This window comes from Columba livia, chromosome 5 (genome assembly GCF_036013475.1).
Source record: "Columba livia isolate bColLiv1 breed racing homer chromosome 5, bColLiv1.pat.W.v2, whole genome shotgun sequence".
NCBI classification, from domain to species: Eukaryota; Metazoa; Chordata; class Aves; order Columbiformes; family Columbidae; genus Columba; species Columba livia.
In genome coordinates, this window is record NC_088606.1 from 18,583,922 (window position 1) to 18,611,485 (window position 27,564).

The following is a 27,564-nucleotide window of genomic DNA, read 5'->3' on the forward strand; positions in this document are numbered from 1 at the left end:
AACGTTATAACCACCAGCAGGGGCCCGGGCAGCACAGCACAGCACAAACCCCTTTGCTTTCCCTAAGCCTCCTGCAGCCTCCCGAGTAGAACTGTAAAGAAAACATCTTTATTTCCCCCACCCCTTTCCCGCAGTCGGCGGGGCGGGAAGGGCGGCGGGAAGGGCTCGGCCGGAGCGGCGGCCGTTGGCCGCCATGGGAAAGACGGCAGCTCCTCGCGCCTTGTAGGGTCCCACAGCTCTAGCCGGGGAGAAGCAGCGGCTGAGCCGCCGGGAGCAACGCTCGGGCAGCCGAGCCTGTCTGCCTGCCTGCCGGCCAGCCTCGCCGGGCATCCGGCAACAGCCAACCGCTGGCCTGCGGCACGGCCTATATCCTTTCGCGGAAGGTTACCGCGCCCTAGCTCGGCGACAACCGACGGAAGCGGTGCTGAGAGATCTGAAGCAGCACTTTGTCAGAGAGCGTCTGATTGGCTAAAGGGAGTCTGCAATGGTTAGCTGGTAAGAGTCGAGCCCTCTGATTGGGTGCGTTGTACCTGCAATGCGTCAAGTGAAGATGCTGGGCTGCGTGTGTCGGCGGCCGGTGTGGGCTCGGCGGTGGGCACGGTGGCCGGCTGCTCGGGTCCGGCTTTGGCCGCGGTCGCACGGGCTTGCGAGCTCTGCAGGGCCGGCGGCCCTTCCTGCTGTCCCACGGCCTGGCAGCCTCAGCAGCCCGAGCGCTAGATTTCCCGCCCCTTCATGCAGCTGCAGCTTGCGGCAATAGCAGTTGGTTGGCTCATGAGCCAGAACTGGCAGGAAGAAGCTTTTCCTCAGTTATCGCTTTAGAGCTGGGTTTCTGTATCAAAAAGCAGCAGAAAAACAAAGCCTCTTTTCTCGTTCTCTCTCCATAACGCAGGGTGCCAGAGGTGCAAAATGCGGCAGTACAAATTTGCTTATTCTGCCCTTCCACCGTCAGCGTGAGGAGCGTTTCTTGGACGGCTGCTCTGAGTGCCAGTTTGAGTGACGTTTGGAGGAGGATATGCATGATAAAGCCATGAGCGGTCTCCTAAATATCCTGCTAAACCGCTGCAAGATCTTTCAACACAAAGAGATGCTTCTGCAAAACGAGGCCCGCAGTCCGAAGCGGCGCTGAGGCCCGTGAGGCCGGCCGGCCGCCCCCCGCACGGCTGGACGTGGCCAGGTGTCCTGAGCCTGGCCAAAGCGCTGCAGCCCCGCCGCGCAAGAGCTGCACCCACGCCGTAAACACCCCTGTGGGGTTTCTGTGTGGCTCCAGTTGAAATAAGCATAGAGAAATCAGAAGCAAACAAGTAACAAAGCCTGCACCAGTAAGAGGCTTACAGGAGTGCTTTTGAAACTATGGAAGTCTCAAACCAGCAAGAACTTGCTGGCACATCTGTGAAGCTTGATACAATAACCGTCGAAACGTAGAAGTGGGTTACAGACACTCATCATATTATCAAAATTCTTCAGTATTTCTGTTATTGGAGTGTTTTCATTGCTCTTTTTCAAAATCTCATTCTTGAAGAGTGAGTCAGCAAGAAGTCTCTGAATGTGTCAGGGAGCAGTACTTTAAATAAGGTTTCACTGCTAAGCAGTTATTAAAGAGCATGTTTACATATGAAAAAATCGCACATTTGCATATGAACATAACCAGCCCAATTTCTTGACTCTAGTGGAAGTTTTCTTCCTAACCACAGTTTTCAGGATAACATTCCTGATGTACTCTTGGAAGGTAATTTGTTTCCTTTATTCTGTTTGCTCACTAGGAAGTAGAACACCTTTTATTTTAAAATTATTGTGATTTCCTTTTCACAGCCTTATTCAGTACAAACTGCTTTCTTGCTGGCATGAACACTTCTTACTGTCTTTTTTTCCAAAGAATTCATTCAAAATTTAAAAATAATCTAGCCACTTTTCCTTGTAGTCTTAGCCACGTGGAACAAGTGCAATGAAACCTTTATGGGAAAATTATATGCCTGTGTAATTATAATTATAATGTTTAGGAGTGAAGGTTTGCTGAAGTGAAACATAAAAATGAGATTGCAAGCTCATTCCATTTCTTACTTGGTCATTTAAAGGATGAGAGTGTTTTTTAAAAATTCACATTTGAAAATCTTAGGTCTAAATCAGCTTGAGGTTTTAAAAAACGGGAAGGAAATGGATATAAAGCCCTGGCAAAGGGATCACACAGTATTCTCCAGAACAACCTTGAACACTATATTAGTCATCAAACCAATTTGTTAATTTATTATAATGACTGTACAAATAATAGAACTACATTAATGTCAGAGAACTCGAAAAAAGCTTTTAGAGGTGACATCATCATTCAATGGGAAATAAATATACCAGTTTCAGGGTTAATGAGTAAGTCATTGCTGCCCCAGATAGTCTCCTGTAAAGCAGACTGTTTAAAAGATAAACTCAAGAGCTTTATATTGTGTTCAGGACAGCAATTATATTCTAAGAATTAGCTCACTTTGAACACAAGTTGCTAGAATCAATCAGTGGGAATAAATACCAATTAGACGTTTATTAGAAAGAGTTGCATTGATCAAGTTCAAGTAATTCCAAATCAATCAACTCGTGAGTGATAATGCCACATTTTCTTTTTTTTACCAGTGCTCTGTAGGCCACATCCAAAGCCATCAATAAGTACAGGAAAGGTAAGACGGAGTAGTAAGCAGAGTTTGTTATGGTTCTAAATACATCACATTCAAAACATGCTGCCTAAAAACTTGCACCATCCATTTAAAGCAACCATTTTAAAAGCCATGTTTTTACAGCAATGTCATTACATTAACATCTGTTAAATATATGCAGGTCTGCCATCTTATGGAGCCTGAATGGTACTACCAAATAACAGAATATAGAACTACATGTTCATATTAGGAGAATAGTTTGAATTTTTCCTTTTCAGGTAATGTGTTCCTTCTTCTAAAACTTGCACAATTTTGACGCATTGTTTCTATTCGGTATGTATATTTATTGCATTTATGTGTGCATTCTAGCAAACACCTGTAAACACACAATCAAATAAAGACATTACAGTTACAAGTTCAAACATGGAAAAGCTGGGAAGTTTTAAAGTTGAAGCTGGTTTTTTACATTATATGACAGCCTTGAACAACATCATCATGTGCCATTTTTTCCTTTGGGACCACTGCCTGATGCAGCGGTCAGGTTAGATGGAGCTGTTTAGTGAATAGCTGTTCAGAATTCTGTTTTAGCCTCTTTGTTTGGAGTGTAACTATGCTGTATTTGCTGCAAGCTAGTAAAGCCCTATGCTAAAGACAAAATTAGTAATTTATATATGGGCTTTTCTGTAGTTGTTAGAGTATTATTATGAACAATTTTGAATGAAGTTTGTACAGGCCAAGGCAGACAATCGTCACAGAAATTTTCAGCCCAAGTGATTAAAGTTTGGCAAAGCTGTTAAAGTTGCTAAAATGATGCTCTTTTGTTTGGTTGGTTTTATTTTCTGTTTTTTTTAAAAGCTGATGTCAGATAAACTTGATAAGTGACTTTTGGGCCAGCTAAGAACACACGCATAAGAACACAAGAGTGTTATAATTGGTACAACAAGTATTATACGTTATTTTCATTTTAACTGATGAAAATTTATTTTTAGGTGAAAAGGATTCCTCAGGAAGACCTTATTATTTAGTTTTCGAAAAGTTTGAGGTGAGTTAGGAAAGTGGTAGATCTAAGTGGTTGTGATACTGTCAGATATTGTAGTGGAGCACTTAAACAAATTGTCCAGCATTCAGTGAACTTTTGCAGAATGTTACCAGTTGCTGGAAAATCTGGTAGCACCCAGCATCTAAACTTAGGTGGATGTCTGATTTCACCGAGTTGTACCTGTACTAGAAAATTATATTGTCTCCATATAGTGTCATTTGCAAATATTCACATCTACCCTGATAATCTTGCTGGGAAAAGACAGTGAGCACAAATTGCCACTTAGATTACTGTCAGCTGAATTTGATGATGTGAAATACTACTTACCACCACAATAAAAGCCTTAGCATAATTGGTTTTGTGTAAGAACCAACCGAGTCTTCACCTTTTCAGTTATTTCCCACTTATGAGAAGGGTTTTCTCCCCCAATACATCTTGCTTGATTGTAATACCATATTTTCATATGTGTCAGAGTAAAATAGTCTCTGACCAAATTCTTTTAAATATTGCACATGGCGTTTTAATGTTTAATATCAAATTTATTTATTTGATATATTGGGTATTACATGCGATTTTGATTTAGAAGAGTGATACAGCAATGTACTGAAATCACAATGAAAGGATCAAATAGCAGTTCCAATATACAGATTAATCACAGTAAAAGCATCATTCTTGTTATAGGTCTGTGTGCTCACCATCATGATTCTGAGCATGCCCAGTCACCAGGAAGGAGTATGTGGTTGAAGCCAGCTTAAACCCGTTGCTCTTTCCAAAGTGCATGTTGTTGGTTGCTCAGTTTCTGTACTCTGGTTTTGGCTGAGCCACTCCTCCCCTGCCATGTTGCTCTGGCTAGCTCAGGAAGGCATTATTCTCTACTGGTTATCTCAGAGAAGGCTGTTTATACAACGTGATGACCCGCTGGTACAGCCTTATATCTAAAACAAAGGTTACCCTCCAGCCCCCTTTGTGTTAAGTTCATCTTTAGGATAATTGGTGCTTTTTCTTTAGAGTCCTTGAGATAATTGGTTTTTTGCTCATCGCCTCTGAGCTTTGCTCCAGTGTATGGGGTGTCTAGGTTGATTGCAATCCACCCCTTTGCTCAGCCTGGCATTCAACAATTATTAGTGTTGCACAGTGAGCTTGATACAACAGTGCTATGAATTACCAGCCCTCGTGCCTGTGCATGCTGAGGGTGAGGGCAATGGGAAAATTATTATTTACAGCTTTGCTATGTGATTTAACTTGAGTTAATCTCATGTACTATTTGATTTTTTCAAGTAACAGGTCAATATCAAGGTTACAAATAACATTACAGTGGTTATTAACAATACAGGCATAGAATGTAACATTATTTTCAGCACATTGGTAGTTTTTGGTGACAAACCTTCAAAGATATCATACCAATGCTGTTCAGTAAGGCTGGTTCATTATTATCATATACCATTTTTACTTGTCTTTCACCTAAACATTTTTCAATTTCAGACAGATGTTGGGTAACCTTGGCATTTTCTTTGAGAAAGTCATCTTATGGATCAAAGGTCACCCCACATGTTACTGATATCTTAAATGGCTTGAAATAAGACTTATTTTGTTCAGTCAAGAAGAAGTTAACTTGTAAATATAATTGGTTATTTGATCAAAAACATATGTCATATTACACCAGCAAATGTTGCCAGGTCCAAAGTTTACATAATCTTTGAAGTGGATAGTACTGACAGTGGATACACACACATCCAAAACCATTGCCATATACTTATATCTCACTACCGTAGACATGCTGCCAGATGCAGATACCAGAGGAGTGTTTCATAATGCATGATTCTGGAGCTCTGGGCATAGTAGGGCAGGTCCATCCTCAGCTTGAGCCAATAGGTGTAGTGTTTACTGATTTCATAAATGTCATGTATTACAATGCAAACAATCTCCTGCTGTTATAACTATGTGATGTGAAAAGGCAGAACCTCTTAGAGACAAGACTCAGGCATGTGTTCTCATTGTCAGTATTCCCAGGGTGATAAGGTAACCCTCTATTTTCCTGCAAAAGAAGACATCTAGGTCTCAGACATGATCCAAGCCCCAGTTATTGTTAATTTAGTCCCTGTAGTGTCTGCAGAATTCCATGCTCCTTTTCATATGCAAAACTTTATTTTTAAAATGTGATCTCTTATCAGATTGTATTTCCCTGGGCAAGGGAGAAGTAGTAAACCATCCATTTAAACCAGCAGTGATTGCTGGACCAGTCACAGCTTGGGTGGGGTTCACCTTCCCTACACCATTGTTTCTACTCCCCTGAGGATGTATTTCCAGCCCTCAGGTGGTCACTTTAAAATACTAACATAATCTAGCTGACAAGTTTCTCTGAGTAATTTACCTTTCCTGAGATTGGCAAACTGTTGTCCTTTTGACAGGTACTGTACCATTGTTTGAAAAAATGCCATGCGTCTACAGTATGTATTGCCAGAGCTTTTGTCACAGGCCATCCTCTGCTTTCAGTTCATTGAAAAAATCGTAATTCCCAATGTGTCCTATCCAATCCTGTAACCACTTACTAGCCTTTCTGCCTTGAGTTTTGCTATATATTTATTTTAGCCAAATGATCAGTAATCTGATTCCACTTTCCCGTAGGGGTTTTTAGTTTTTGGTGAGCAGATAGATGTCCTGTAGATATGCACTTGGATTGGTCTACATTGTAAATCTCTCCAGTGTGTTTTTCCCCATAGGTCTCTACCATTTACTTGCTGATTGTTTTTAACCCAGTTCTCTAGGCACTGTGAACCAAACTTCCTTTGTCTCGCCTTCCCATGGCAGCGCATAATTTATTGGAGAGGAGGACAGATGGGAGTATTTGATAGGCATCCCTATTTGCTCTACACTCTCTGATCATTTGTTTTCTCTATTTATCCCATCACTTGTCGCCTGGTAAAGTATATACAGAGCCCATTGCTGCACAGCAGTTTCCTGGGCTACCATTAAGGGTAGCAACTTACCAGTTAAAATTGGTTTTAAAATAGGAATGGGCACACATAACTTGATTTCTCTTTCTCAAATTAATGGCTTGGTAATTAGCAGCCCTTCATATGCAGCTAACAGCACTTTCTCAAATGGAGTGTAGTTGGGAGCCTCACCACGATTTAGAGCAAAATGCCTTTTTACCATTCACATCTTATTGCCATAATTGCTATTGATATCTCTCATAACCTATGACTATATGAAGTGTACTAGGGTGTGCAGGCTTAATGAGTCCCATAGATTGGTTAGTAAAATTTAAGCATTGAAAGCATTTAATGATTCATTATGATTTTTTTTCCCCAATTCCATATTGTGGGTTTTTTCAGCAAATTGCAGAGATCCCTATAAAATACCGAATCCAGGAATGTGTGACTTCCAAAGCCCAAAAGTTCCTAATAAAGCTTGTAACTCCTTTTTATCAGAAGGTTCTTGAATGCTTTGTATCTCTGTTAATACAGATTCTGTAACAGTTTTCTGTCCTTCAGTATATACCTGAAAATGTAGCTTCTTGACTTGGTCCTTGCTGTTTCAAGTCAGGAACACTAATATTTAATTCTTCTAAATGCTGGACGATAGCATTCATACTCTGGTGAACCATTTCCTCATCGTGTTCTTCAATTAGAGTATCATCTGTATATTGCAAAATAGTTACTGCAGGTGGGAGGATGACTGATTCAAACTCTTTAGCTACCATGGCATGGGTGATGATGGAGCCATGTTTAAAACCTTGGCGTAGGTAATGAAACTATATTGTCTTCCACCCCAAGGAAATGCAAACTGTTGTTTGTCTTGCTCTTGTATTGGGATCATAAGGACTATACCTTTCGTGGTTAACACTCCCACCCCCAGAAGATCACATTCATATCTACTATGCTAGGAACAGGGGCCGTTAGAGGGCCAGTTGCTTTATTTAAAGCGCTACAGTCAATAGGCATGTGCCATCTCCTCTCCGGTTTCTTAAAAGGCCATACTGGGATGTTATGTGGTGGGTGAGTTTTTTCATGGTAAACCATTGCTCTAATTGTTTGACTAATTCTGTCACGGGTTTTATGGCAGGAGTTCTTCCATTGTGGGCATGTGTTGGTCAGTCGCAACATGTGATTAACTTCCTGGGTGTAAATTTTAAGTTGTTTGTTATCTATTCTAGTATAGATTCCGCAACAGCAAAACAGACTAATACAGAGCAGGGGCTCCCAGGCTTCATCCACTGGAGAGGGGCAAGGCTTTGGTGCAACTGGTAGGATCAAACTTCTGTCCCCAGACTGGTGTGCAGGAAGATATGTGCTTCCGCATCTGCCCTGTGATGCCACTTCTGTACCTGTGTCCATGCATCACATATTGAAGCCTCAAATTTTAAAATTTTAATTTGTCTCCCTCATTGCCACAGAAAGAAGCCAGTTCCATTCCCTCATCCACCTCCACTCCATCCATGGCACATTCTCTACCCTGACTTGCTCCCAGAGTCTTGGAAAAGGTGGCTCTGGCTTGGCTCTTAGAGAGCGGCAATGATGGTGGAGACAGCAGCAAGTCAATGCCCATCAGCTGTTGGTGTTAACTGCTCATGTTACAAAACTCCAGGTGTAGAGGAGTTTACTCCTGGGTTACACATGCTGTTTCAGAGTAACTGCTCTATGCCAGAGTGTACTGGAGACACAAGGAGACTCTGCAGTGTGAATGGTTAGTGGCTCCTTGGAACTATTTTTGCGGTGGCGATTGCTCCACAGCTCAGGTGAGTATGTATCTGCTGCTTGTGTCATTCCTTGCAATTTAAAGAGTGTTAAAAAAGCAAAAATAATGTTGCTAATGAATAGAATTATGATCTTGTCTGAATCTGAGAGCACTTTAGAGCTTAAACCCTCACTCTGTTCCTGTGCTTAAAATTATGACAAGCTGGTCCTAAATAGGAGTGAAAGCAGAATGTATATCAAGCTTTTGTGCAGAACTGCATTTAAAAAAAATAATCTGACTGCAGAGATTAAAACATAGTTGAGTTGGTATGTTGAGAAAAAAAATCTATAAACTGGTGTAATCATTTATGCATCTCATCCTTAAAATGGTTGTTACTGATAAAGCAAAATGGCAAAAAAGTAACTGAAATTGGCATCCACCCTGCTTGCTTCAGCTCCCAGATGGCAGGGATGTCACAGGAAGCTCAGAGGTTGACACACTATTCTGGATCAGACTTGAGATGCCCTGGGTCAGTACTTTCGACAGCTATGGCAAGCTCAGGTCTTTGAACAAAGTACTTGCTGCTGGTAACAGGAGATAGTCTGTCTCCATAAAATATTGTATTCTAAACTGTAAGAGATTTTATGAAATTTGAAGCATGACATACAATAAGGCTTCCAGAATTATTGTGAACAACTGCAGCTCTGGCTAGTTTGTTATTCATGTACATTTTTAGAATTTACTGGGTTCTTGGCATCAGTGAGTTTCTGTAGCAATGTGTTTCACCATGTAGTTACTCATTGATTTGGCAAACAGTAATCAAGTACATTATTTCTACAAAAATTACCCAAGATTTTATGTACCATTACAAAGGAGGCAATGTTTCAGCTCTCATGTTTCGTCTGAGAAATCAACACACAGTAACTGTCTTCAGCTGACTGTATCTTTTAGCTTAAGAAATCATATTGGGATTCTGATTTTAATTTGCAGTGTCAACATGTCTTAAATTGGACGCTTAATGTTCTACTCAAACGTGATGTTTTCTGGGTTTTCTAATAATTTTAAACGAGCTTTTTCTAGTTATTTCCAGCTTTCTGAATTCTGTGTATTTTTTTTTTTACCTGCAAACATATAAAAATATGTATCATTTAGTCCAGAATTTGTTTTACTCCTGTTTAACAATAAAAACCTGCACAGATGGCTGCAAAACAGAACCTTCGAACACAGCCAGATTTGTACATTTGTGCTGATTTCTTGCTTAAGGGAACTCAGTTCAAAATGCTGTACTGCCAAATCCATCCCTGCAGTAATTCTCTTGGCTTCAGTGGATGGCCACATGGGATTGCCTGTGATATTTGGCTAAGCTGAGAGATTCTGTGTGATTCCAAAGGGATTTGTTTGACAATACGAAAAAGTGAAGTCTGAAGAGCATGCTACTGTGTTGGGCGTTGGACAGTTGAACCATTTTGTTCAAAGTCATGGCCATGAGAGCCATTATCCATTCAGAAACCACAAGACAAAATTTACTTCGATTTCAGTAACGGGCAGTAGAAAATGTTGTACTCGCACTGGGTCACAAACAGGTGCAGACAATAGGAGGGTCAAACAGTCCAGCTGGTTTCTGAGGATTTAGAAATAATTTCAGAACTGAGGTAGTGATCTGGAAGCTGCTGCAATTCTGTCTGTGTGGCATCAGAAATGCTGGAAGGAAGATTTTTAGAATACAGCTGCCTACAGAGACCCTGGGAACTACAGTTAAATAAATTGCTCTTACTCATCTGAATTTCTTTGTGCTCCATAAATCAGGATGTTTTACCCATTCTTCCTAAATAAAGGGGATCATATCACATTTCATCAATTTCTTTTCCTAATGGAAACAACCTTAAAGATGTGGAAAGCTGATCAACTCTTTAGGCCAAAAAGAATTGACATTACTAGAGAATATACTATCACATAAGAATGCAACATAGATAGGAACAGGCCAACAGCCTGTTTGGCTTCGCTGATATTGCTTATATGGGGCAGACAAAGCACACAAAAATGAAGTCCCACAGCCGCAATTTAATGAAATTGTGCATCTTATCTGAATATTGCAAAGAATTGAAGTAGTTTTGAATTTTTGATCATCCGTTAAAGGTAAAGTGATAGCTATTGCATTAGGGTAAAAATACTTGTGTTCATTTGGAGGTTGATTTGCTTTTCTATGGCAAACTATATTTTTTAAAATAATCCAAAACAGCAAACACATTTATGGTGCAATGTAAATAATACAGAATAATCAGTTGCAAATCTACTGTCTAGCACTAAAATGTACTTTCACACTGAGAGGTGATTGTTTTATTGTAGTAGGAAACTCCTGTGCTTGTAAGCTTTGTGTTAGCACTGTAACAGACAACCAAGAAACAGTTGCCTTACAACTTTAGCTGGATCCTCTGTGTCATCCAGCGCTGTCGGGCTGGAGCTGAGCCCAAGACAGAATACTTCTCAACATCCTACTCCTAATTGTAATGTTTCCTGTTTTCTTTTGCAAGCAATACTTTATAGTGTAAATGCCTTGCTGGGGGTGTCACCTATGACATTTGGCCTTTTCATTCTGCTCCTGTACTCTCCTCCAGAAACCGGCCAGGCTTCTTGCTGCTGGTGTTTCAATGTCGTCTCCTTGGTTCCCTGTAGGAGAGTTTGTTGGGTCAGATATCCGAACTGGATCCGAGCGTGTGTATCGTATTCACCTGACCTACAGGGCCTGTCCTGTCCCGCCGGTGGGGGATCATTTCAGCTGTCCCTGCACGCAGTCGGCTGCAGTTGGCCTGAAGCCCAGCGCGGTTTGAGCTGTTTCGGTGCTGTCTGCACTCTGTCTGTCGCTCCTGGTTCTGGCAACACGGTAAGGAGGAGCCTCGGCCGTTTCTTCAGAAGCAACTTTGGATCAAAAGAGTTTATGAGCTCTGGCTCTGCGTGAATGGAAGTGTATTGTTTCAGGCCAGGGACAGTCTTGCAAGAGACACTGGTGCAGTGGTGGGACTCAGCTAATAACTATGCTGGATGCAATGTAGATAATCTAATCATAGATAATTGACAATTGGCTTAATGGGTGTTACAAGCTTGCTCTCAGTTTTGATCTTGCATAGGCTGTTACTTTACTGCTGTTCAAGCAGCAGGATCAGCTTGAGGTATTCCTGCTTCCTTTTTGTTCCTCTTGTGTCTGTGGCATGCCACCCATTCACTTGTGCTAGCACAACTTTTCAAGATCAGTAATTATTTTTTTTAATCCAATCAGTTCCTTGACTTAGTGCTGACAGCCTTTTAATAAGCCTTATTTAAGAAGCCCTACAAGCAATTGTGTTGGCACAGTGGAGGGGCAGAAGGGGTATTAGAAGGCTTTAAGCTACTGTTGCCATTTTTTATTGTGAAACAATAGCCACAGGGTAACTCCTGTAATTCCACTAATTCTAAAGCTGTACCGTTGTAAATTAGGAGTAATCTCAAATAAAACAAGGCTTCCAAGATCACCAAACATGTTTGCTCTGAGAAGGTGAAATATTAAAATATCAAAAATCTTGGTAGGTAGCTGGAGATTTGAGGGGAGGCTTCTTATTCCCTGCAAATACAATAATTTAGGAATGGCATTAATAAATAGAATTATTTTAGCACATCAAAATGGTATTTTCTTTGTTTTAGTCCTGAACAACCACATAGAAAACTGCAGGGCTGCAGAATTACAAACCACACACAGTACTCTGTGGAAAACTAGATGGCTTCACAGAGCCATGTACCACTGTGCTCTTCATGGCTTGCTGGGAATGAAAAACAATAGAGCCTCGGGTTTCCCAGTCATCTTTGCCAGTGACTTCAGTGAGGAAAAGGCTACAAATAGAGTGGCTGCAGGGGGCTCTCTGCCTGGCAGGCATGGTGTCACAGGGCCGAGAAATAAATCCCTGTTTGTCCTTGCTGCTGCCTCCTCTTGCTCCACCCCACTTGTGGGGAATGAAAACGATACGGGGTGGAGGGAGACACATGATCATCGGGCTTCAGAAGTCACTTCTAGGAGTGGCATATGATGGGTCTAACCATGGTTTTCCATGAAAGGATGAGAATCTTTGTGTGCAGAAAATGTCATCGGAAAGGAAAGGAAATCCAAACAAAGGGAATAAATACAGAGCAGGCACTTTGCCAGGGAGCAAAAAAATTCCCTTGATAAGCAAAGGAACTGATGGCTGTCGAGCTGTTTCCTCGACAGGGAAGAAGGATGTCAGAATCTGCCACTGGAGAAATTTCCCACCCAATCTTGCTATAAAAACACAGCTGGCAACCTCAGGGAAAGAGATCCCTGAACAACAGAGAAAATACTGTATTTCTTTTGACTTGAGAAGAACAAATTCTGTCACCAGGAAACTCTCTGGCTACAGCTATTAATTTACAAATGGCATTCAGCAGTTCTCATTTTCTAATTCTAGCATTTCTTACTGCTTTCCTTCCTCCTTTTCCTCTTTAGTCTCTCCTTGCACCCCTCCCCAACTTATCTATGTTCCTGACAACTCACTGAACATACCGGGCTGATTATCTGAATGTGCTTATCTCTGGGATTTTCTGCAACTGCTAGTCCTATTAATCTACCTTTCTCAAATAGTTATTTACTGAATAGCAATAAAAAGTAATTACTTGTAGCAGCCAAAGTAAAACCCCTGATCTTAGCATTTTAAAATAGGATGCTTTCTAGACTAGGTCTTAAATTCTTCAGGTTTCGTATTTCAGTAGTAGCACTCTAGTATGGAGCCTCCATTAATGATTATGGCTGTTCAAGCACTTCTGTAATGTTAACATTTGAGTTTTTTTCCTTTCTGGTATATTGTTACAGATTTGTTTGCTCACAAATTTGGGAAAACAGCTCACAAACCCAAGGTACAGTGTTCTATAAATGAACTCAGATGAACCTTGCAGAGCCTGCTTTATGCAGCTCTTCCTAAATGAAGGCTGCTTTGACAGTGTTTAGAGATTCCACAGTTCATATGAGGCTACTGTAGGTTTCTGCCAAAGGCCGTAACATAGTTTGGGGTGGAGTGCAGCTTCCCCTTTAGTGTGCAGGTGCCAGAAGTTTTTTATTTAAGCATATGGTGTGCTTTCTTCATTGAAACAGCAATATGCTCAGCTCAAAATAAGTACTTCATTCTAAAGCTCATTGGCACCCTTTTGGTAGCAAAGATGGTAGAATACCATTTCAGTGTTATTTGGATTTTAGGACTTTGAACAGTGCTAAATATCAGGAATCAATGGCTATGATTCCTGGGAAATACAGCTGCAGTGTTCTGCCGCTTCCAGTGCAAGATTGTCTACTGTGGTTTGCTATACTTTAAAGATTAATGAAGTTGTTCTGGATATACTGATGAACACTAATAATAATTTCTTAGTCATTAATAAATTACATAAATATGTTCAGGTATGTATTTCTGTGTTAGCTGCATTTCTATTAACTCATATATGGATTTACTGTATTTTTTCAACATATGATTTCTAGTTCAGAATAACAACCTAATGTAATTGCTAGGCTAAATTTTACAGAGAACAGCTCATACCTAATGTGGATTATAATGAAAAGAGTAGACAGAAATCAATGGACTAAGGCTGTTTATCAAAGTAAAGTGTATAGAATAATAAACTGTCCCTGAAGCATTTTAGAGGTTTTCCATATTTAAATGATATTTTTCCACTTGTACAATAAATTTTTTACAAATAATACTAAAATACAAATTCAGTAGAGTTTTACATTTTTCTGACTCTTTTACCCTTTTCTGTCTTGTAATTCTTTTTCACATGATCTCACGTTGCTGTAGAGGAAGACGTTATTCCTATTTCTACATGTTCCTCACAAGTGTTTCTCCGGTGGCTTTTGATCAAGAGGAATAATACCCTTGGGGTACTGAGGTTTTATTTGGTAATTTCCCCAATATTTTTCCCTCAATAAAGCAAAGCTTTTCACTTGTTTGAAGAGGAGACAACACTAAATTGAACTTTTAATTATTTTTCTCGTCTAGTATCTTAAATCATGAGCAACCTTGGTCCTATAAGGTTCTGGGATCAAGCCTTGTAAGTTTCCAGAGGTGCTTAACCTTTAGTAAGATAAAGGTTAATGTTTCCTTCCTTTTGTATTTTAAGCTGCTCTCTCATAAGATGTCAAATAGCAAAATTAACTATTTTACTTCAAATCTATAGTCAGAAGCAAGATAATCTACAAAACCAACATCCACCAGGTGCATGTGAAGAGTTCACCCGTTTGAATGGAGGTGCAGAGAAGATCCCAATCATTTCAATGGAAATGGAACTGTGGCTTCATTTGTTAGAAATACAACCAGAACCCATACCTCACCACTAATCTATCAGATGGCTAAGTAGATGTTAAGATACGTGTAGATGAGTTATAAATGCCACTGCTCTCCTTTTAGTCTAATGGAAGGACTCTCTGTATTCAGAAGTTCAGCAACAAAACATGTTCAGAGTTATTTACAGTGATCCCATACAGATCTGTCTCTGGACTTTGCTGCAGACCAGATACGCCTAATTTTTGCTTTGAGCTAGACACTTGGGCTTACCTTGTCTAATATTTATTAACAATCTCTCAGAAACTCTCCAGTTTCTGGCTAATTGGTAGTGTGGTTTGGACCAGTAGATAAAGTTATTTTTTTTCCTCCGCAAATTCCTAATTCCTCTAACAATGGACAGTGGAAAAGAATCCAAGCCCCAACCTGGCCGTGCCTGGAAGCGGGAAATGATTCTTTGGGAAATGGCAAAATCAACAATGCAAGCTTGATGAGCAACGTAATATGGACTGTGTGACTAAGCTTTGTTGTCTAAGTATTGTTTTCCATGAACAACTAGTATTCTAGGGGAAACACTTGTTCTGTTCTGTATCAACCTGGACCATAGTTAAAACAGTACTTTGCTAAGGCCTTGACCAATGTCAGAGAGTCTTGCAGGGAACATGCTGCCTGTGACCTACGTGCTGAGGAAAAACTACAGCAGATCACACTATATGAGGGATTACATCTTATAGAAAAAATATTGTTTCTATATTTTGTTTGTTAATATGATAGGTGAACATGAAACGGGCTATTTTGTTTGCACTTCTTTTAGACCTAATAGAATAAGAAATGCTTTTGGTTGAGCATACCACCTTGTATCCTAAATTTGTTAACAAATGAGACCAGCACAATAAATTGAAGAGGTAAGGTCTATTGTCTTTTAATCTCTGGTGGGAAAAGAAATGCTAGAAGTACTCTAGTCACTTCTTTGAAAAGGTAATTGAGACTGTGTTATTAGAGAGGGGTCAGGAGAATGCTTGATGTATTAATTTGTGGATTGATAGTGTATTGACTCATTGACTTAGAAGAATTTGAGGAAGAGTATTCCACATTATTTCCATCATAACATATAATATTTGTTTAAGCAAACACTGGTTATAGAAATCAGTCTTCTGATCTTCATTAATGGAGTCATTCACTACAACCCCGGGAACACTTTCTTTTTTTTTTTTTGCTGGCTATGGGCTTGGGTTTCCACTGCTTGACCTCTCAAGAGTGATTAGATAATTAGCAAGATCTTATCCCCCAAGGCCATTACAGCTACCTCCCACCTTGCCCTTTTGCAGAGATGTGCGCAGTATTTGAAAAGCAGAGTATAATCACAAGCGGATTGATAGAAGTGAAAAAGCAGAAGATAATCTTTCACACTCCTTATTTTCATCACATGCCCTCACCCATCTGAACCACACATAATGTTGCTTTTGCAAGCTGTTGAGGTCTAGCCTTGACTGATGTGGTGGTTGCTGATCCTTTGTCTTTCTAATGCCTTGATTCCATCCCAGCTTGTATTTCTGAGGGTGGATTTCATGTGCTGGCAAAAGTGAAGTAATGAAAATAGATAAGAAGTCCTCTGAGCAAAAAGGACTGACTTATTGCCAGATGGGTAGAAAATATTTTAGATAATGGCTGCTGTTGTGAAAATGAGCTCAGGGTTCATGAAAGCCCAACAAGTTTGAAAAAAAAATTGATGATCTAAGAGAAAGTGATAGAGAATTTCAGGGGAATTAAAAAAGAAAGTAACATTTCAAACTGCTCCATTCCTGTATATGTGTGTAAAATAAGCTCTGAAATATAAATTGTATAGACATAATATATATTTTCACTCATACGCTGATGAAGGTACATGAACATTCAAATTATTCTGTCTTAAGCTATTTTATTGCACAAAGAATTAGGTTTGAATTATCATCACCCTTACTTTTCCTCCTAATACATGTAATACACTTATGGCTGTTTTTTCCCAGCCTTCTGAAGTCAAAAGAACTGCTTTTATGCAGTTACCTGAAGAACACGTAAGGTGAAGAAGAAATGCATAGAGGAAGCACAGTCATACCTTTGAGGAAGGGCCATAAAAATAAAATTAATATTCATTCTTCTCTACATGAAAATTAAATTTCTTAATGCTATTACAGAGCTTACCAAGTGTACTTGCCTCTGCATTCGCCTCTTCTCAAGGTTGTGCAGCATATTTCTGCTCTTTAGGTTGAAAGTAACAGCACTTCAGTAGAATAATTGCAGCTCGTATAAAAGGACTTTCACTGCTAATAAGATAGAGGATTTCAGTACAATAAATATATAGTTGATTAGTTCCAGTTAATATATTATTGTGACTTAGTGATGCTATCTATAATTTAAGGATGTTAGGCTGGTGTTTTTATAGGCATAATAATCCTCAGTGTGCTGAAAGAACAGTGTAGTAGTTCAGGACAACAAGATTCCAGTTCATTATGTTGTGAATTTTTTTCCTTTTTTTTTACTGTATATATATAAACCAGTTTCAATGCCTGTCATATTGGTTGTCTAGTGACAGCAATTGGCATTCTGTCAGAGGTGACATTGCATACAACTCAAGCATTATACAAATTGTCTGGTAATAAAACTTTTCAGTACCGGTAATGGATACTTATGTGATATTATTTGCAAATCGAAATTTTCTAGAAAACTGGAGGAAACTTTGCGATCTTGATGGCAGCTGAATTAATGGAATTTTGCAGCACAAATGGAGACTGGAGAAGGGAAAATCTGCAAGCATCACAGCTCAGTTGTTGGTGAAACATGGGGATAAGGGAGATTTCTGATGAGGTTCTTTGAAGAGAGATTCAAAATGCAGATGTACAGTGGAAAACATGAGCTACTAATACCAGTTCAGCCCAGGTATTTGTGCAAATGACAACCAAAGCACTTTTTTTTTTTTTTTTTCGGTACAAACTGATGCTATTTTAGACTAAGATAGGTAGTAATGATGGGGAGAGAGCTGGTTGTTTTAAAGTTAAAGCAGATCAGTCCTCTCTCCATCCCCATCCCCACTTGGTTGAAAAATCCAAAAGAAAGGGAAGAATAAACAAAGTTGTTTCAACAATTAAGGTTTTGGAGGGCTTTTTAAATACTGTAATAACAAATGTTGGTAGATTAGACATAGCAATTGAGATATTCAAAGGGACTGAATAAATCAGAAGCTTAAACATGACAGAGACCTGGAATTTATCTAACTCGGAGATGCAAAAAACATCTGGAATTTACATTCCAAGTATGGAAGTGGGATGAGTAACCACCTCACCAGTCAGAGCAAAAACAAGGAAAAGGTCTGTACAGAATGGAGAAGGGAAATGAATGAAGACGTGACTTAAAGACCTGGAGGTGCAGAACTCAAGGAAGATTTACCAAACCGAACCCAGAGCTAGATCTTGCAAAGAGTAAAACAAAAAGTAAAAGACTGTTTAACCATGTAGGTAGCTCATTGCAACTAGCATAAAAAGAAGGGGGAGCCCCAAAGCACTGAGGTTATATATAATCCAGCTACATTCCCCAGCCTGATGAGTAATTTTTGCAGCTTTCAGAACAGACAAAGATGTAGAAAGTCCAAGCTAAGTTTGCTGTTAGAAGAGAATACACAAAGTGAAAAGAGCCATGGCATGGAAGCTAAACTAGGAGAAGTCAGCTTGCTCAAATGGGGAAACATTACTAAGGAAAGAACAAGGGTATGGAGTTTTATGGTTTGTGGTAGAGATTTTAATCCATCTGTTGTATTGTGGTGGTGCTATATAGCAAGCTTCCCTTTTTTTTTTTTTTTATAAACATGTAATAGATTTGTAGTTATTCTGTTAGTTTACAGTAACACACAAAGCTTTAGAACAAATTTTGAAAATAATGAATGCTATGGATATAAATAGAACATGGGATAAAATGCAGTCGAAGTTTACTAAAGGTAGATCATGAGTGAACTTTAATAGCAGCAGAATTTTTACGGATGGATACCTGGTAGGTCCAATTTATTTTTATCTCAATAAAGCACTTTGCAATGTAGTACTTGTGAGATTATTAGTTGAAATGGGAAATAGCATAAGAAACATAAGTCAGATTAAAAAGTGTCTAAAAGAGGGATGATAATAGGTCTGTGCTGGAAAGGGCACTATGAGACCAGAGAGGGATTCCAAGTGAGGCTCCTTATAGCAGCATTTGTCCTGATCTTATCTAATAAATGCAATGGCACGAAAATAAGAACATGCTAATTGAACTTGCTGATGACAAAAACTGAGAGGCCTTGCTTACAATAAGCCATCTCAAGAATTTCATTCCTAGAAAACAGGTGACTTAGCAGCCTGGAGTAACAGAAGTAAAATTAAATGTAATACAAAATACAAGGCCATGTCCTTAGGGATTAATAATAAGATTTTTCTGGTATAATAGGGGGATTCATCCAAGGGAAGTGATAGATTGGAAACGTCAGAGTGTAATTATTGATCTGGGTCATTATGAGCCACTAGTACAATTCAGACAACTAAACGTCAATGCAGGGCTGTAGAATATTTTCAGTAGAGAATATGCAGTAGGCCATTCTGTGGAGTACCACTGCATCTGGAAAACTGTGTACAATTCTAGTTCAGGATATGAACTGAGAAAAGTGCAAAAAATCCAGAGAACTGATCTTACAAAACTTTAAAATTGCTTAATGGAAGGCTGAGTGGCATGTGATTACTGTCTGTGTATAGGTTACATCCAGGTTAGCACCCTGGCAAAGTGAGGAGCTATTTTAAGCCATAGGAAAATGCTGGCCCAGAAACAGATGGATATAAACAGAGCATGAATGAAATTAAGGAGGAAGTCAGGATGTTCCTAAGCATTGGCAAATCGAGGTAAAAGTCGCATGGTTTTGGATATATAAGAAGTTCTGATAATTCAGAATTTCTTAAAATTCTCTAGTCTTTGTCCTGAGAAAGCTTCTAGTAAACAGAATGCTTTGCTTATATCTGCAAAATACCTCCTTTGTCTTCTGGATGTAGTTTTTGTTCACAGCAAAATTCTCAGTAAATGTACTGGGAACAATATCAAGACCCTAATTTTTTGTAATCTATATAGGAATACAGTTGTATATTCACATATGCATACATGTGTGTACAGCAAAAGTCAAAATACTTTACAAGTCTGAGGTTTATGTCTAAAAACCTAATAGGCCTATCTAGAGTATGGCTTTGAAACAAAGGTTTTTCATATTAATTTTGGTTTTGTTTGTAGTATGGAAGAGTATACACATATTTCGTATATTCATACAGGGTCAGTCTGACCATGGCTTTAGTTCAAAGTTCAAGCCCAGCACTGCCATGCAGCTTGAGTAATCAAGTGCAGAAATCTTCAGGTTTTTAAATTATAGAATCGGAATGTGTATTTGAACGGAATCAGTTATTACATATATTCACCACAAACATACCTGTAATAGCTGATCTACCCAGCAAGCATTTGATAACCCACCAAGCTTATCATAACTCAAGATTTTACAGACAGAACTTGGATCAGTAAATAAATCATGAGATTTATTAAGGCACTAGAAGGACGGCCTGACAGCCTTTGTGAAAATATCAGCAGTAATGCATCTCTGAATAAGATCAATCTATATGTGTTTACTTTCTATTTAGTTTTATCTGTTGAAGGCAAGATGTTTGCACCACTTCCGTGTCATTTTATATCCCTGTTTTATTAATAATTTAGACTAAGATTTTATTTGAGTATTATTTATTACGTTTTAAGAATAAGGTGGCAGTAGAATTGCGTATTTTTCAATGAGCAGTAATGTAATTTTCAAAATCTGTACAGAAGACTCTAGGAGGGATATACATACTCACCTGCTTTGAGAGTAAAATATGATACATCAAATTTAGTAGCAATATTATACAGTATTCTCACCTAAAATACTTAACTCTATGTGTAATACAATACATCATTAAACACCAAAGAGAAAGTAGTTGGAATTTGTTGCTAAATATGAGTGAGCTCATTTCCCTTTAAAAATATAATAGAAGTGCTTTTGAAAGATGTAAAATTATTATACCTTTGTATCAAACCATATTCAGTTTTGATCTGTCAGTTTTGAGGACCCGAAGAATATTATCTAGACATTTAAGAAGAATTTTTTCTCAGAAGACATCTTCTTGAGCTGCCTCTCAAGCAACGGCAAAGCATGAGATGATGGAGAGCTCTGCATCGTTCCCTGTGTGAAATGTCCCAGCCATGTCCTGCCTGATGCTCATGGCATGGAGCTGGTGACCTGGGGAAGGAAGCAGGGAGGAGAGCCAGTGGCACAGCAGAGGTGGCTGCCAGACCACGTTCAGAGCCAGGGCAGGTTGGTCCTCTCCCTCTTCAAGGGAATGGCAGAGGTGGGAAGGGTGAAGGCATGGGAAGTATAACAGGAGCTTCAAAGGGGAATGGAGTGGGGTGAAGTGCTCCTGTCCTGTCCCCTGGGAGCTGCCAGCCCACACAGCACCCCAACAGCAGGGCAGAAAGAGGAAATAAAATAGCTACGGGGACCTTATCAGGCATCATAAAGTCCCAAACTCGTGATGCTGCTGCAGGAGATGGTCTCCTGGCGAGGCCGGCCATGGCACAGTGCTGAGGCTGCAGCCCAGCGGCAGCGCCGGGCACCTGGCAGAGAGGGAACGCGAGCTCTCGCGTTTCTGCCTGCTGAGCGGGTCTCAATAAAAAATTAGCCCTTGGTAAAATTACTCAATAGATCTCAATACATCTGAGTAGCATTGGCATAGACAAAAGGATTTCTTAGTAAAAGAAACCTGAGAAGGGGCTGGGAAAATGTAGAGGAAGGCTGGAAACTTGGCACACCATCAGAACAGGAACCCGTGTCACTGGAAACTCTGTTGTGTGCCAGAGGTCTCACTGCAGGGAGATAAAGCTATAGCACCCTCTTTTTACATTCGCCTAGTCCCTCTCACTGTTGGAACATGCTAAATATGTCATATCAAACCCATGTATTTTCTTATTAGAGTAAGCTGCATTCCTACTGTCATACAAATGCGTCATCACATGATGCTGGTAGCACTCGGTATGTCAATGAGGTTTGAAAAGGCTGGTCAAGCACAAAGGTGGATGCCTTCTAATCCATCCCACTGGGGTTGTTCAGGGGAGCCAAAGAAGGTATACAGAAATACACCCAATTGTCCCTCTAGCTCCCTGGTCAGAATTAATTTTGTGCCCTTCCTAATGCAACGTCTGCTCTTACAGTCTTACAAAATTTCACAAAACTTTGGGAATGCTTATTTCTTTAAATGAGTGCAATGTAGCCCTTGCTCAAAATGGTTGCCTTTATTTCTGATGTTTTTATTCAAGGCCACTGCGTGTGCTTCGAATCACACTGTTTATAATGCTGTACTATACAGCTTGTTCTCTAAGTTTTTGCATGTGAGAAGAAACCCCGATTTGTAAAAAGGATGGTCTCTTGGTATCTAATAGAGAGATGGACCTACTCCTAGCAGGAGCTCCTGCACTCTCAGAGTAGAAGGAAGAACTAACTACAGGATTTACTACAGAGAAAGTAGCAAGTGTGGAGAAGCAACAGAAAATAGAAAATTATGAGAGATGTGATATCAGAGGCTGTGAAATTAAGGCGTAGAAAGCACGACAGAACAAAACATTGAGTGTGTGTGGCCAAGAACCAAATGGGCCTGCTGTGGCCTTCCCGGCCCTGGTGATGGGCCCTGAATTACTGCTGCTTATGGCACCCACTTCACAAAAGCCAGACTCACAAATGCCTACTATAATTTTATTGTAATAAGGAAAATGTTATGGACCCGATGTGAGGGGTTTTGTGTCCCTAAATATAACGTTATGATTTTTGTCAAAATACACAAAAGAACTCAATTCCCAAATCTACTGAAAACTATCACTCTCAGATCTGCTTAGGCAGTTCAGTACCTCACTCACCATAAGGCTTTCTAAACAAGAAAAATCATTATCAAAGAAGAAGAATCCTTAAAATAGATTATTAATAAGAAACACTATCTGCACCAGACTTTAATATGATAAATAGGTAGATACAATGTAAAAAGTGGACCAGAGTGTTCTTAAGTAAGGAACTTGTTAGTTCCTCTAATTGGTTAGTTTGTTCCTTATTATAATAACAAGGAACTCTTGTTGTACACAGCTGCTGTGGTTTTGACTGTATTGTGAAAGGTTTGCTGGTTTGCTGAGTGTTTCAGGTAACTATATTCTAGACATTGTGTTTTGGTCATGTTCTTCACTAATCCTAAGAAAAGGCTTGGCTCAACTGAGTTGAGGCAAATTATTTATTTCTAATAGTACTTTTTGGCCTGTAAAGGCTCAGTAAAGCACTCATATAACATAATTAAAATACATTTCGCAGTGTTTTAAGATAAAAGTTGGAAAATAAAATTTCTTAGGTGTGGAGCTAAATACACTGCAGAAAACTACATTTCATCAGAATGGGCACTGCTCACTCAGTAAGTCAAGGAAATGTCAGTTTAGAAGATTTCACTACATAGGCAATTTCTAATAATGATAAATAGGAAACTGCTTGTACAAATAGATGTAATAATGTAAAAACAATGTTCACAGGAGTTTAACTTCCACTTGTGATAATGGGAAATGTTGCCTGCGTTAATGTGATAGTGTTGAATGTGGTGGTTTTTGGTTTCTTATGATGCCACAGTAATATATATATATATATATATATATAGTATGGCAACAATAATAACACTTTGTGTTAATTTATCCCTCCCTTTATCCATAATTGAAATGAATTTCCAGGGATACAGGGCATAAAATCTGTATTCAGGATTCTTACAAACTCTTTGTCCATTTGCTTTACTCTCAAAAAGCACATTTTCTGTATTCTCTTTGTTGAGAAGATGTTAGTTACCATTACTATGAGCAGCTGAGAGACAATGTGAATAATGACTTTCAGCAAATAAACTGAATGCTTTTGTTATGAAATCCATTTAGTTTATCCTGCATGTAGAGCATCAATATCTTGAAAGAGCTTTTAGTCTGGTTCCTAGGAGGACAGGGGAATAATTAATTTCTGTAGAGAGGTGGTAGCTTTCCCAGTGCTGAGGCATGCAGAATAAATGCATTTACAAATTTCAATAACTATCCAAATAAGATTATAACAGATATTTCCATCAGCAGGAGAATTCTGATTCAATTTTCCCAGTAGATTAGACTCCCAATATGAACTGCATGCACATTGGAGTTTTCCTCCCACTGAAAATCCTGCTCCGCGTTGCCACCTGTTTTCATGAAATTTGCAGTAATGTAATAACCTGTAACCTCCTGTTAAATTTGGTTGAAATTGGTCACGAGTTTTAAAAGTACTTGGAGAAATTATGCCAGGCAGACAGAAAGACAAATGCTTGTTCAGGTAGTGTAATTACGTAGGTTTTATCTTCTCAGGAAAAAGGCTAAAAAGTGGCGTTTTGTTTTTTTTTTTTTAAATTTTCTCTTTGGAGTTTGGTCACAAATTGGTAATGTGTTTCTTTTAGATTTTTTTCTCTATCTTCTGTATCAACTCTAGGCAGATATACATTTCTATGTATTACATACTGCATTTTCCACATTCTCATGTTTTACTACAGAGCTTGATAGATATTAACAAGCCTGAGCAAAAACATTGCTCCACATTGGTATGTGAGCACGCATTTTAAAGCACATTCTTTCCAAGATGGCAATCAGGCCCCACTCATTTGATGACTTCCAGACAGTGTCCATGACCACTATTTTGTTCTGAATCCTCTTCTCTCTGCACTTATATTCTTCTCTTCTGTTGATAAAAATGAATATCATTTTAGAGATTAAAAATAAACTAAAGGTAGGAAAGGATGATTAAGAAATAGTTGTTGTTGTTGGTTGGTTTTGTGTTTTTATTTTTGTTTTGTTTTTTTCTAAAGGAAGAAGTCATCAGCAGGATTCATCCGTATCTGACTGTTCAACATCTACAAAAAGTCTGAAAATGGCAGTGAACACAAAGCTGATAAAATCTATAGATGGTGCAAAAATATTCAGGATAATCAACTGGAAGGCTGACTGAGAACGGTCACTCAAATATTTCAGAAATAAATAATAAAATAATTTAAAAAAATCAGCTCAGTAAATGTGAAGCAGTGTGTATAGGGAAGCTAAGTCTAACATCTATACACAATAGTTACCTATTACTTTTTGCTTCTCAGGAATGGGCTCTGAAGAGACATCGTAGCTCCGGAGAGGCCAAAGGCCAAACAGAATGATTGGTATTTGGAAAGGAGTAGAAAACAAACCACTCATTTGAATTCCATATAATCCTTAAACCCATTGTACACCTATAGCTTAACCACTGCGTGAAATTCTGTTCGTGCAGTGGTATTAGTGTAGGAGTTAGAAAAACTAAAGAAATTCAACAAAGATAACATTATGAAGCAGCTTTAATATTATACAAAGAAAAAAGGCAGACTCTTCAGTTCAGACAGGAGAAGTATCTTAACAGCGTATAAAATTTTGCAGAGAAAGTGAATAGGGATGCTTATTTTACCTCACAATTTTAAATTTCCTCTTTGGAATTTGGTCACAAATTGGTAATGTGTTTCTTTTAGATTTTTTTCCCTATCTTCTGTATCAACTCTAGGCAGATATACATTTCTATGTATTTCTCACAATGCAAGAATCAGGCACCGGGCTCAAGACATAAAAGAAATACTGTTTCAGACAGTAACTAATTAAAAAATGGAACATCCTGCCCAACGAAGTGCAAAGTATAACAGTACAGAAATTATTTTTCCAGTTTGTTTATGGAAGACAGGCTCATGGATGCTATTAAACATGCTAGGCAACTCCGTGGTCAGGAGACTTACGAAGGACTTACTGCAGGAGGTTATTTCTTCCCTAAGCCCTCGCTAATGGTGTTTGAGAGAGGCTGCCTGGATAGATGGGCCTTCTGACATACAGTGGATACTAACAGAAAGCAAGCATGGCTTCTTGCAACATTCTGCTTTACACAGCCGAGTATTCCAGTCCCGAAAAGATGTTTCTGGGGTGCTCCCTCCCAGTGAACCCCATGAGGGAAGGCAGGGTGGTGGGGAAGGGCAGGCTGGCTCTGTAAACCCCATTCCCTTCCCCCAGCAGTTCCCTCCTCCAGTGCCCTTGGTGATGGCGGCGGAAGGTGCAGGCTACGCGAAGGCCTGCAGGAGACAAACACCCAAAGAGCCTCAGCGCTGAGCCCTTTTTCTCTCAAGAGCCATAGGGCCCCGCCGCCATTTTGAGCGGTCGAGCGGACGAACTACATCTCCCAGGATGCTCGGCGCCGCGGCGCCATCTTGCCCCGCCGCTCCGCAGGGCGGATCGGGCAGAGTAGTGGCGGCAAGCGCAGACATGGCCCTGTTCCCGGCCTTTGCTGGGGCCGCCGAGCCCGGGGAGCCCCCAGCCGGTAGCAGCGAGGGCTCCAGGAAAGGTAAAGTCCTAGGAGAACTCTCTTTCCCCCAAAAGCCCTCGGGAAGCCCTTCCGCTTCCACTCGCCTCCACACGGAGCCTCCTGCCCCGTACCGGCCGTTCCGTGCACCGCGTCAGGCCTACTCCGGTCGCCCGCCCTCCGACGGCACAGCCCGGCCCGCCCCTGCGTGCCCGCGTTGCTGACGGGCGCTCCGCCTCCGTCACGGAGCTGCGGGGTGGGCGGTGCTGCCGTCGGGACCCCGGCAGCGGTTCTCTGTGTGCGGCGGCTCTGGGGGCTCGGGGGTGCCCAGAGGGGCTCGGCTGCCAGGGCAGCCCCGCCGCCGGGAGCGCTCGGCTCGGCCTGCCTGTGTGCGGGGACATGCGGCCGTGCGGAGCGCACAGGCGCACTCTGTGCAGGGCACAGCCGGGCTGCTGGGAGCAGAGCGGTCATGGCTACCGGGGAGTTAATACCCTTGAGGGGGCTGCAGAGAGAACCTGCACCAGGGTCGTCCCCATAGAAGTGGTGCCGGCTTCTCCTTAGGAGGTTCTCAAGTATGTGCAGTTTTGCGCCCAGCTGTCTGCTGGTAGATCGTAGAGTCGTAGAACCATTTTGGTTCGAAGGGGCCCTTGAGATCATCGAGTCCAACCAGAACCTAAAGCTAGCACTAGACTATGTCCCTAAGCATGGCTACACAAATACTCATCTTTGAGGAAGTCTATGTTGGCTTTGTGTGTGTGGTGGAGAAAGTTTGCATTATGCAGAAAATGAGGATTTCTTTTCTCTTTTTTTTTTCTTCTCTTCTCTTCTCTTCTCTTCTCTTCTCTTCTCTTCTCTTCTCTTCTCTTCTTTCTTTTTTTCTTATTTTTTTTTATTGGCTGCTGGCCTTGGGTAACTTAAAAAGTGCTTCCTCATTTCCTTGTTTATTAAGACAGATTTTATTTGTAAAGGATATTTTTTGCAAGGTCATGAGAGATTACGATTCAGTTTATCACTTTGACTGTCATGGTTGCTGTCTAGCAAGTTACGCTTGTATTAAATGAGTGAAGAACCCTTCCTGGTGTATTGCCAAATTCTGAAGTATGCGCAACATATATTAATTCTACTGGGAGATGTTTTGAATGATGGTTTTTGCTTGTCAGCTTCTGCCACCCTTGAGTCTGCCCATCCTAGAGATACCACAGCAAGAGGAAACTCTTAAGAGAATTGTTTACCTACGCTGAATTTCTTGTACCTTTTTTCCAGTCAGTATGGTGAGGTTTTGAAGCTTTTAGCAATATAGGCTGGGATTAGCTGCTTGTTCTAGCCAGTTCTGTGTACCCCCTGGTGGCATTGCAGCTGTTGAGGCTCAGTCTGCCAATGCAGAGAAGTTCTAGCCATGCCCAGGAGCCTTTCTGGTAATGACACTTGGTGCAGGGAATAGTGGATGTAATAAGATCCCAAGTTATA

The 27,564-nt window shown here is 40.3% G+C and overlaps 1 protein-coding gene and 2 long non-coding RNA genes across 4 annotated transcripts in view; 2 read left to right on the forward strand and 1 right to left on the reverse strand.

Moving 5' to 3' along the window:
- Positions 1-24,770, forward strand: LOC110361318 (uncharacterized). Its single transcript, XR_010472820.1, has 3 exons — positions 1-495; positions 890-11,230; positions 24,608-24,770. It is a non-coding gene; the product is annotated as an uncharacterized LOC110361318 (long non-coding RNA).
- On the reverse strand, positions 24,264-26,503 carry LOC110361319 (uncharacterized). Its single transcript, XR_010472821.1, has 2 exons — positions 26,232-26,503; positions 24,264-24,480 (listed from the first exon to the last, which is right to left on the reverse strand). It is a non-coding gene; the product is annotated as an uncharacterized LOC110361319 (long non-coding RNA).
- The window catches only part of NRDE2 (NRDE-2, necessary for RNA interference, domain containing), a 35,101-nt gene continuing 33,530 nt past the window's right edge, over positions 25,994-27,564 (forward strand). For both annotated transcript variants that reach the window (XR_010472817.1, XM_065063684.1), the window contains exon 1: positions 25,994-26,139. Coding sequence is in view for 1 of the 2 variants with exons in the window: in XM_065063684.1 (XP_064919756.1) it covers positions 26,061-26,139 (79 nt within the window). In the remaining variant the exon portion in view is untranslated. The remainder of the gene's footprint in view (positions 26,140-27,564) is intronic.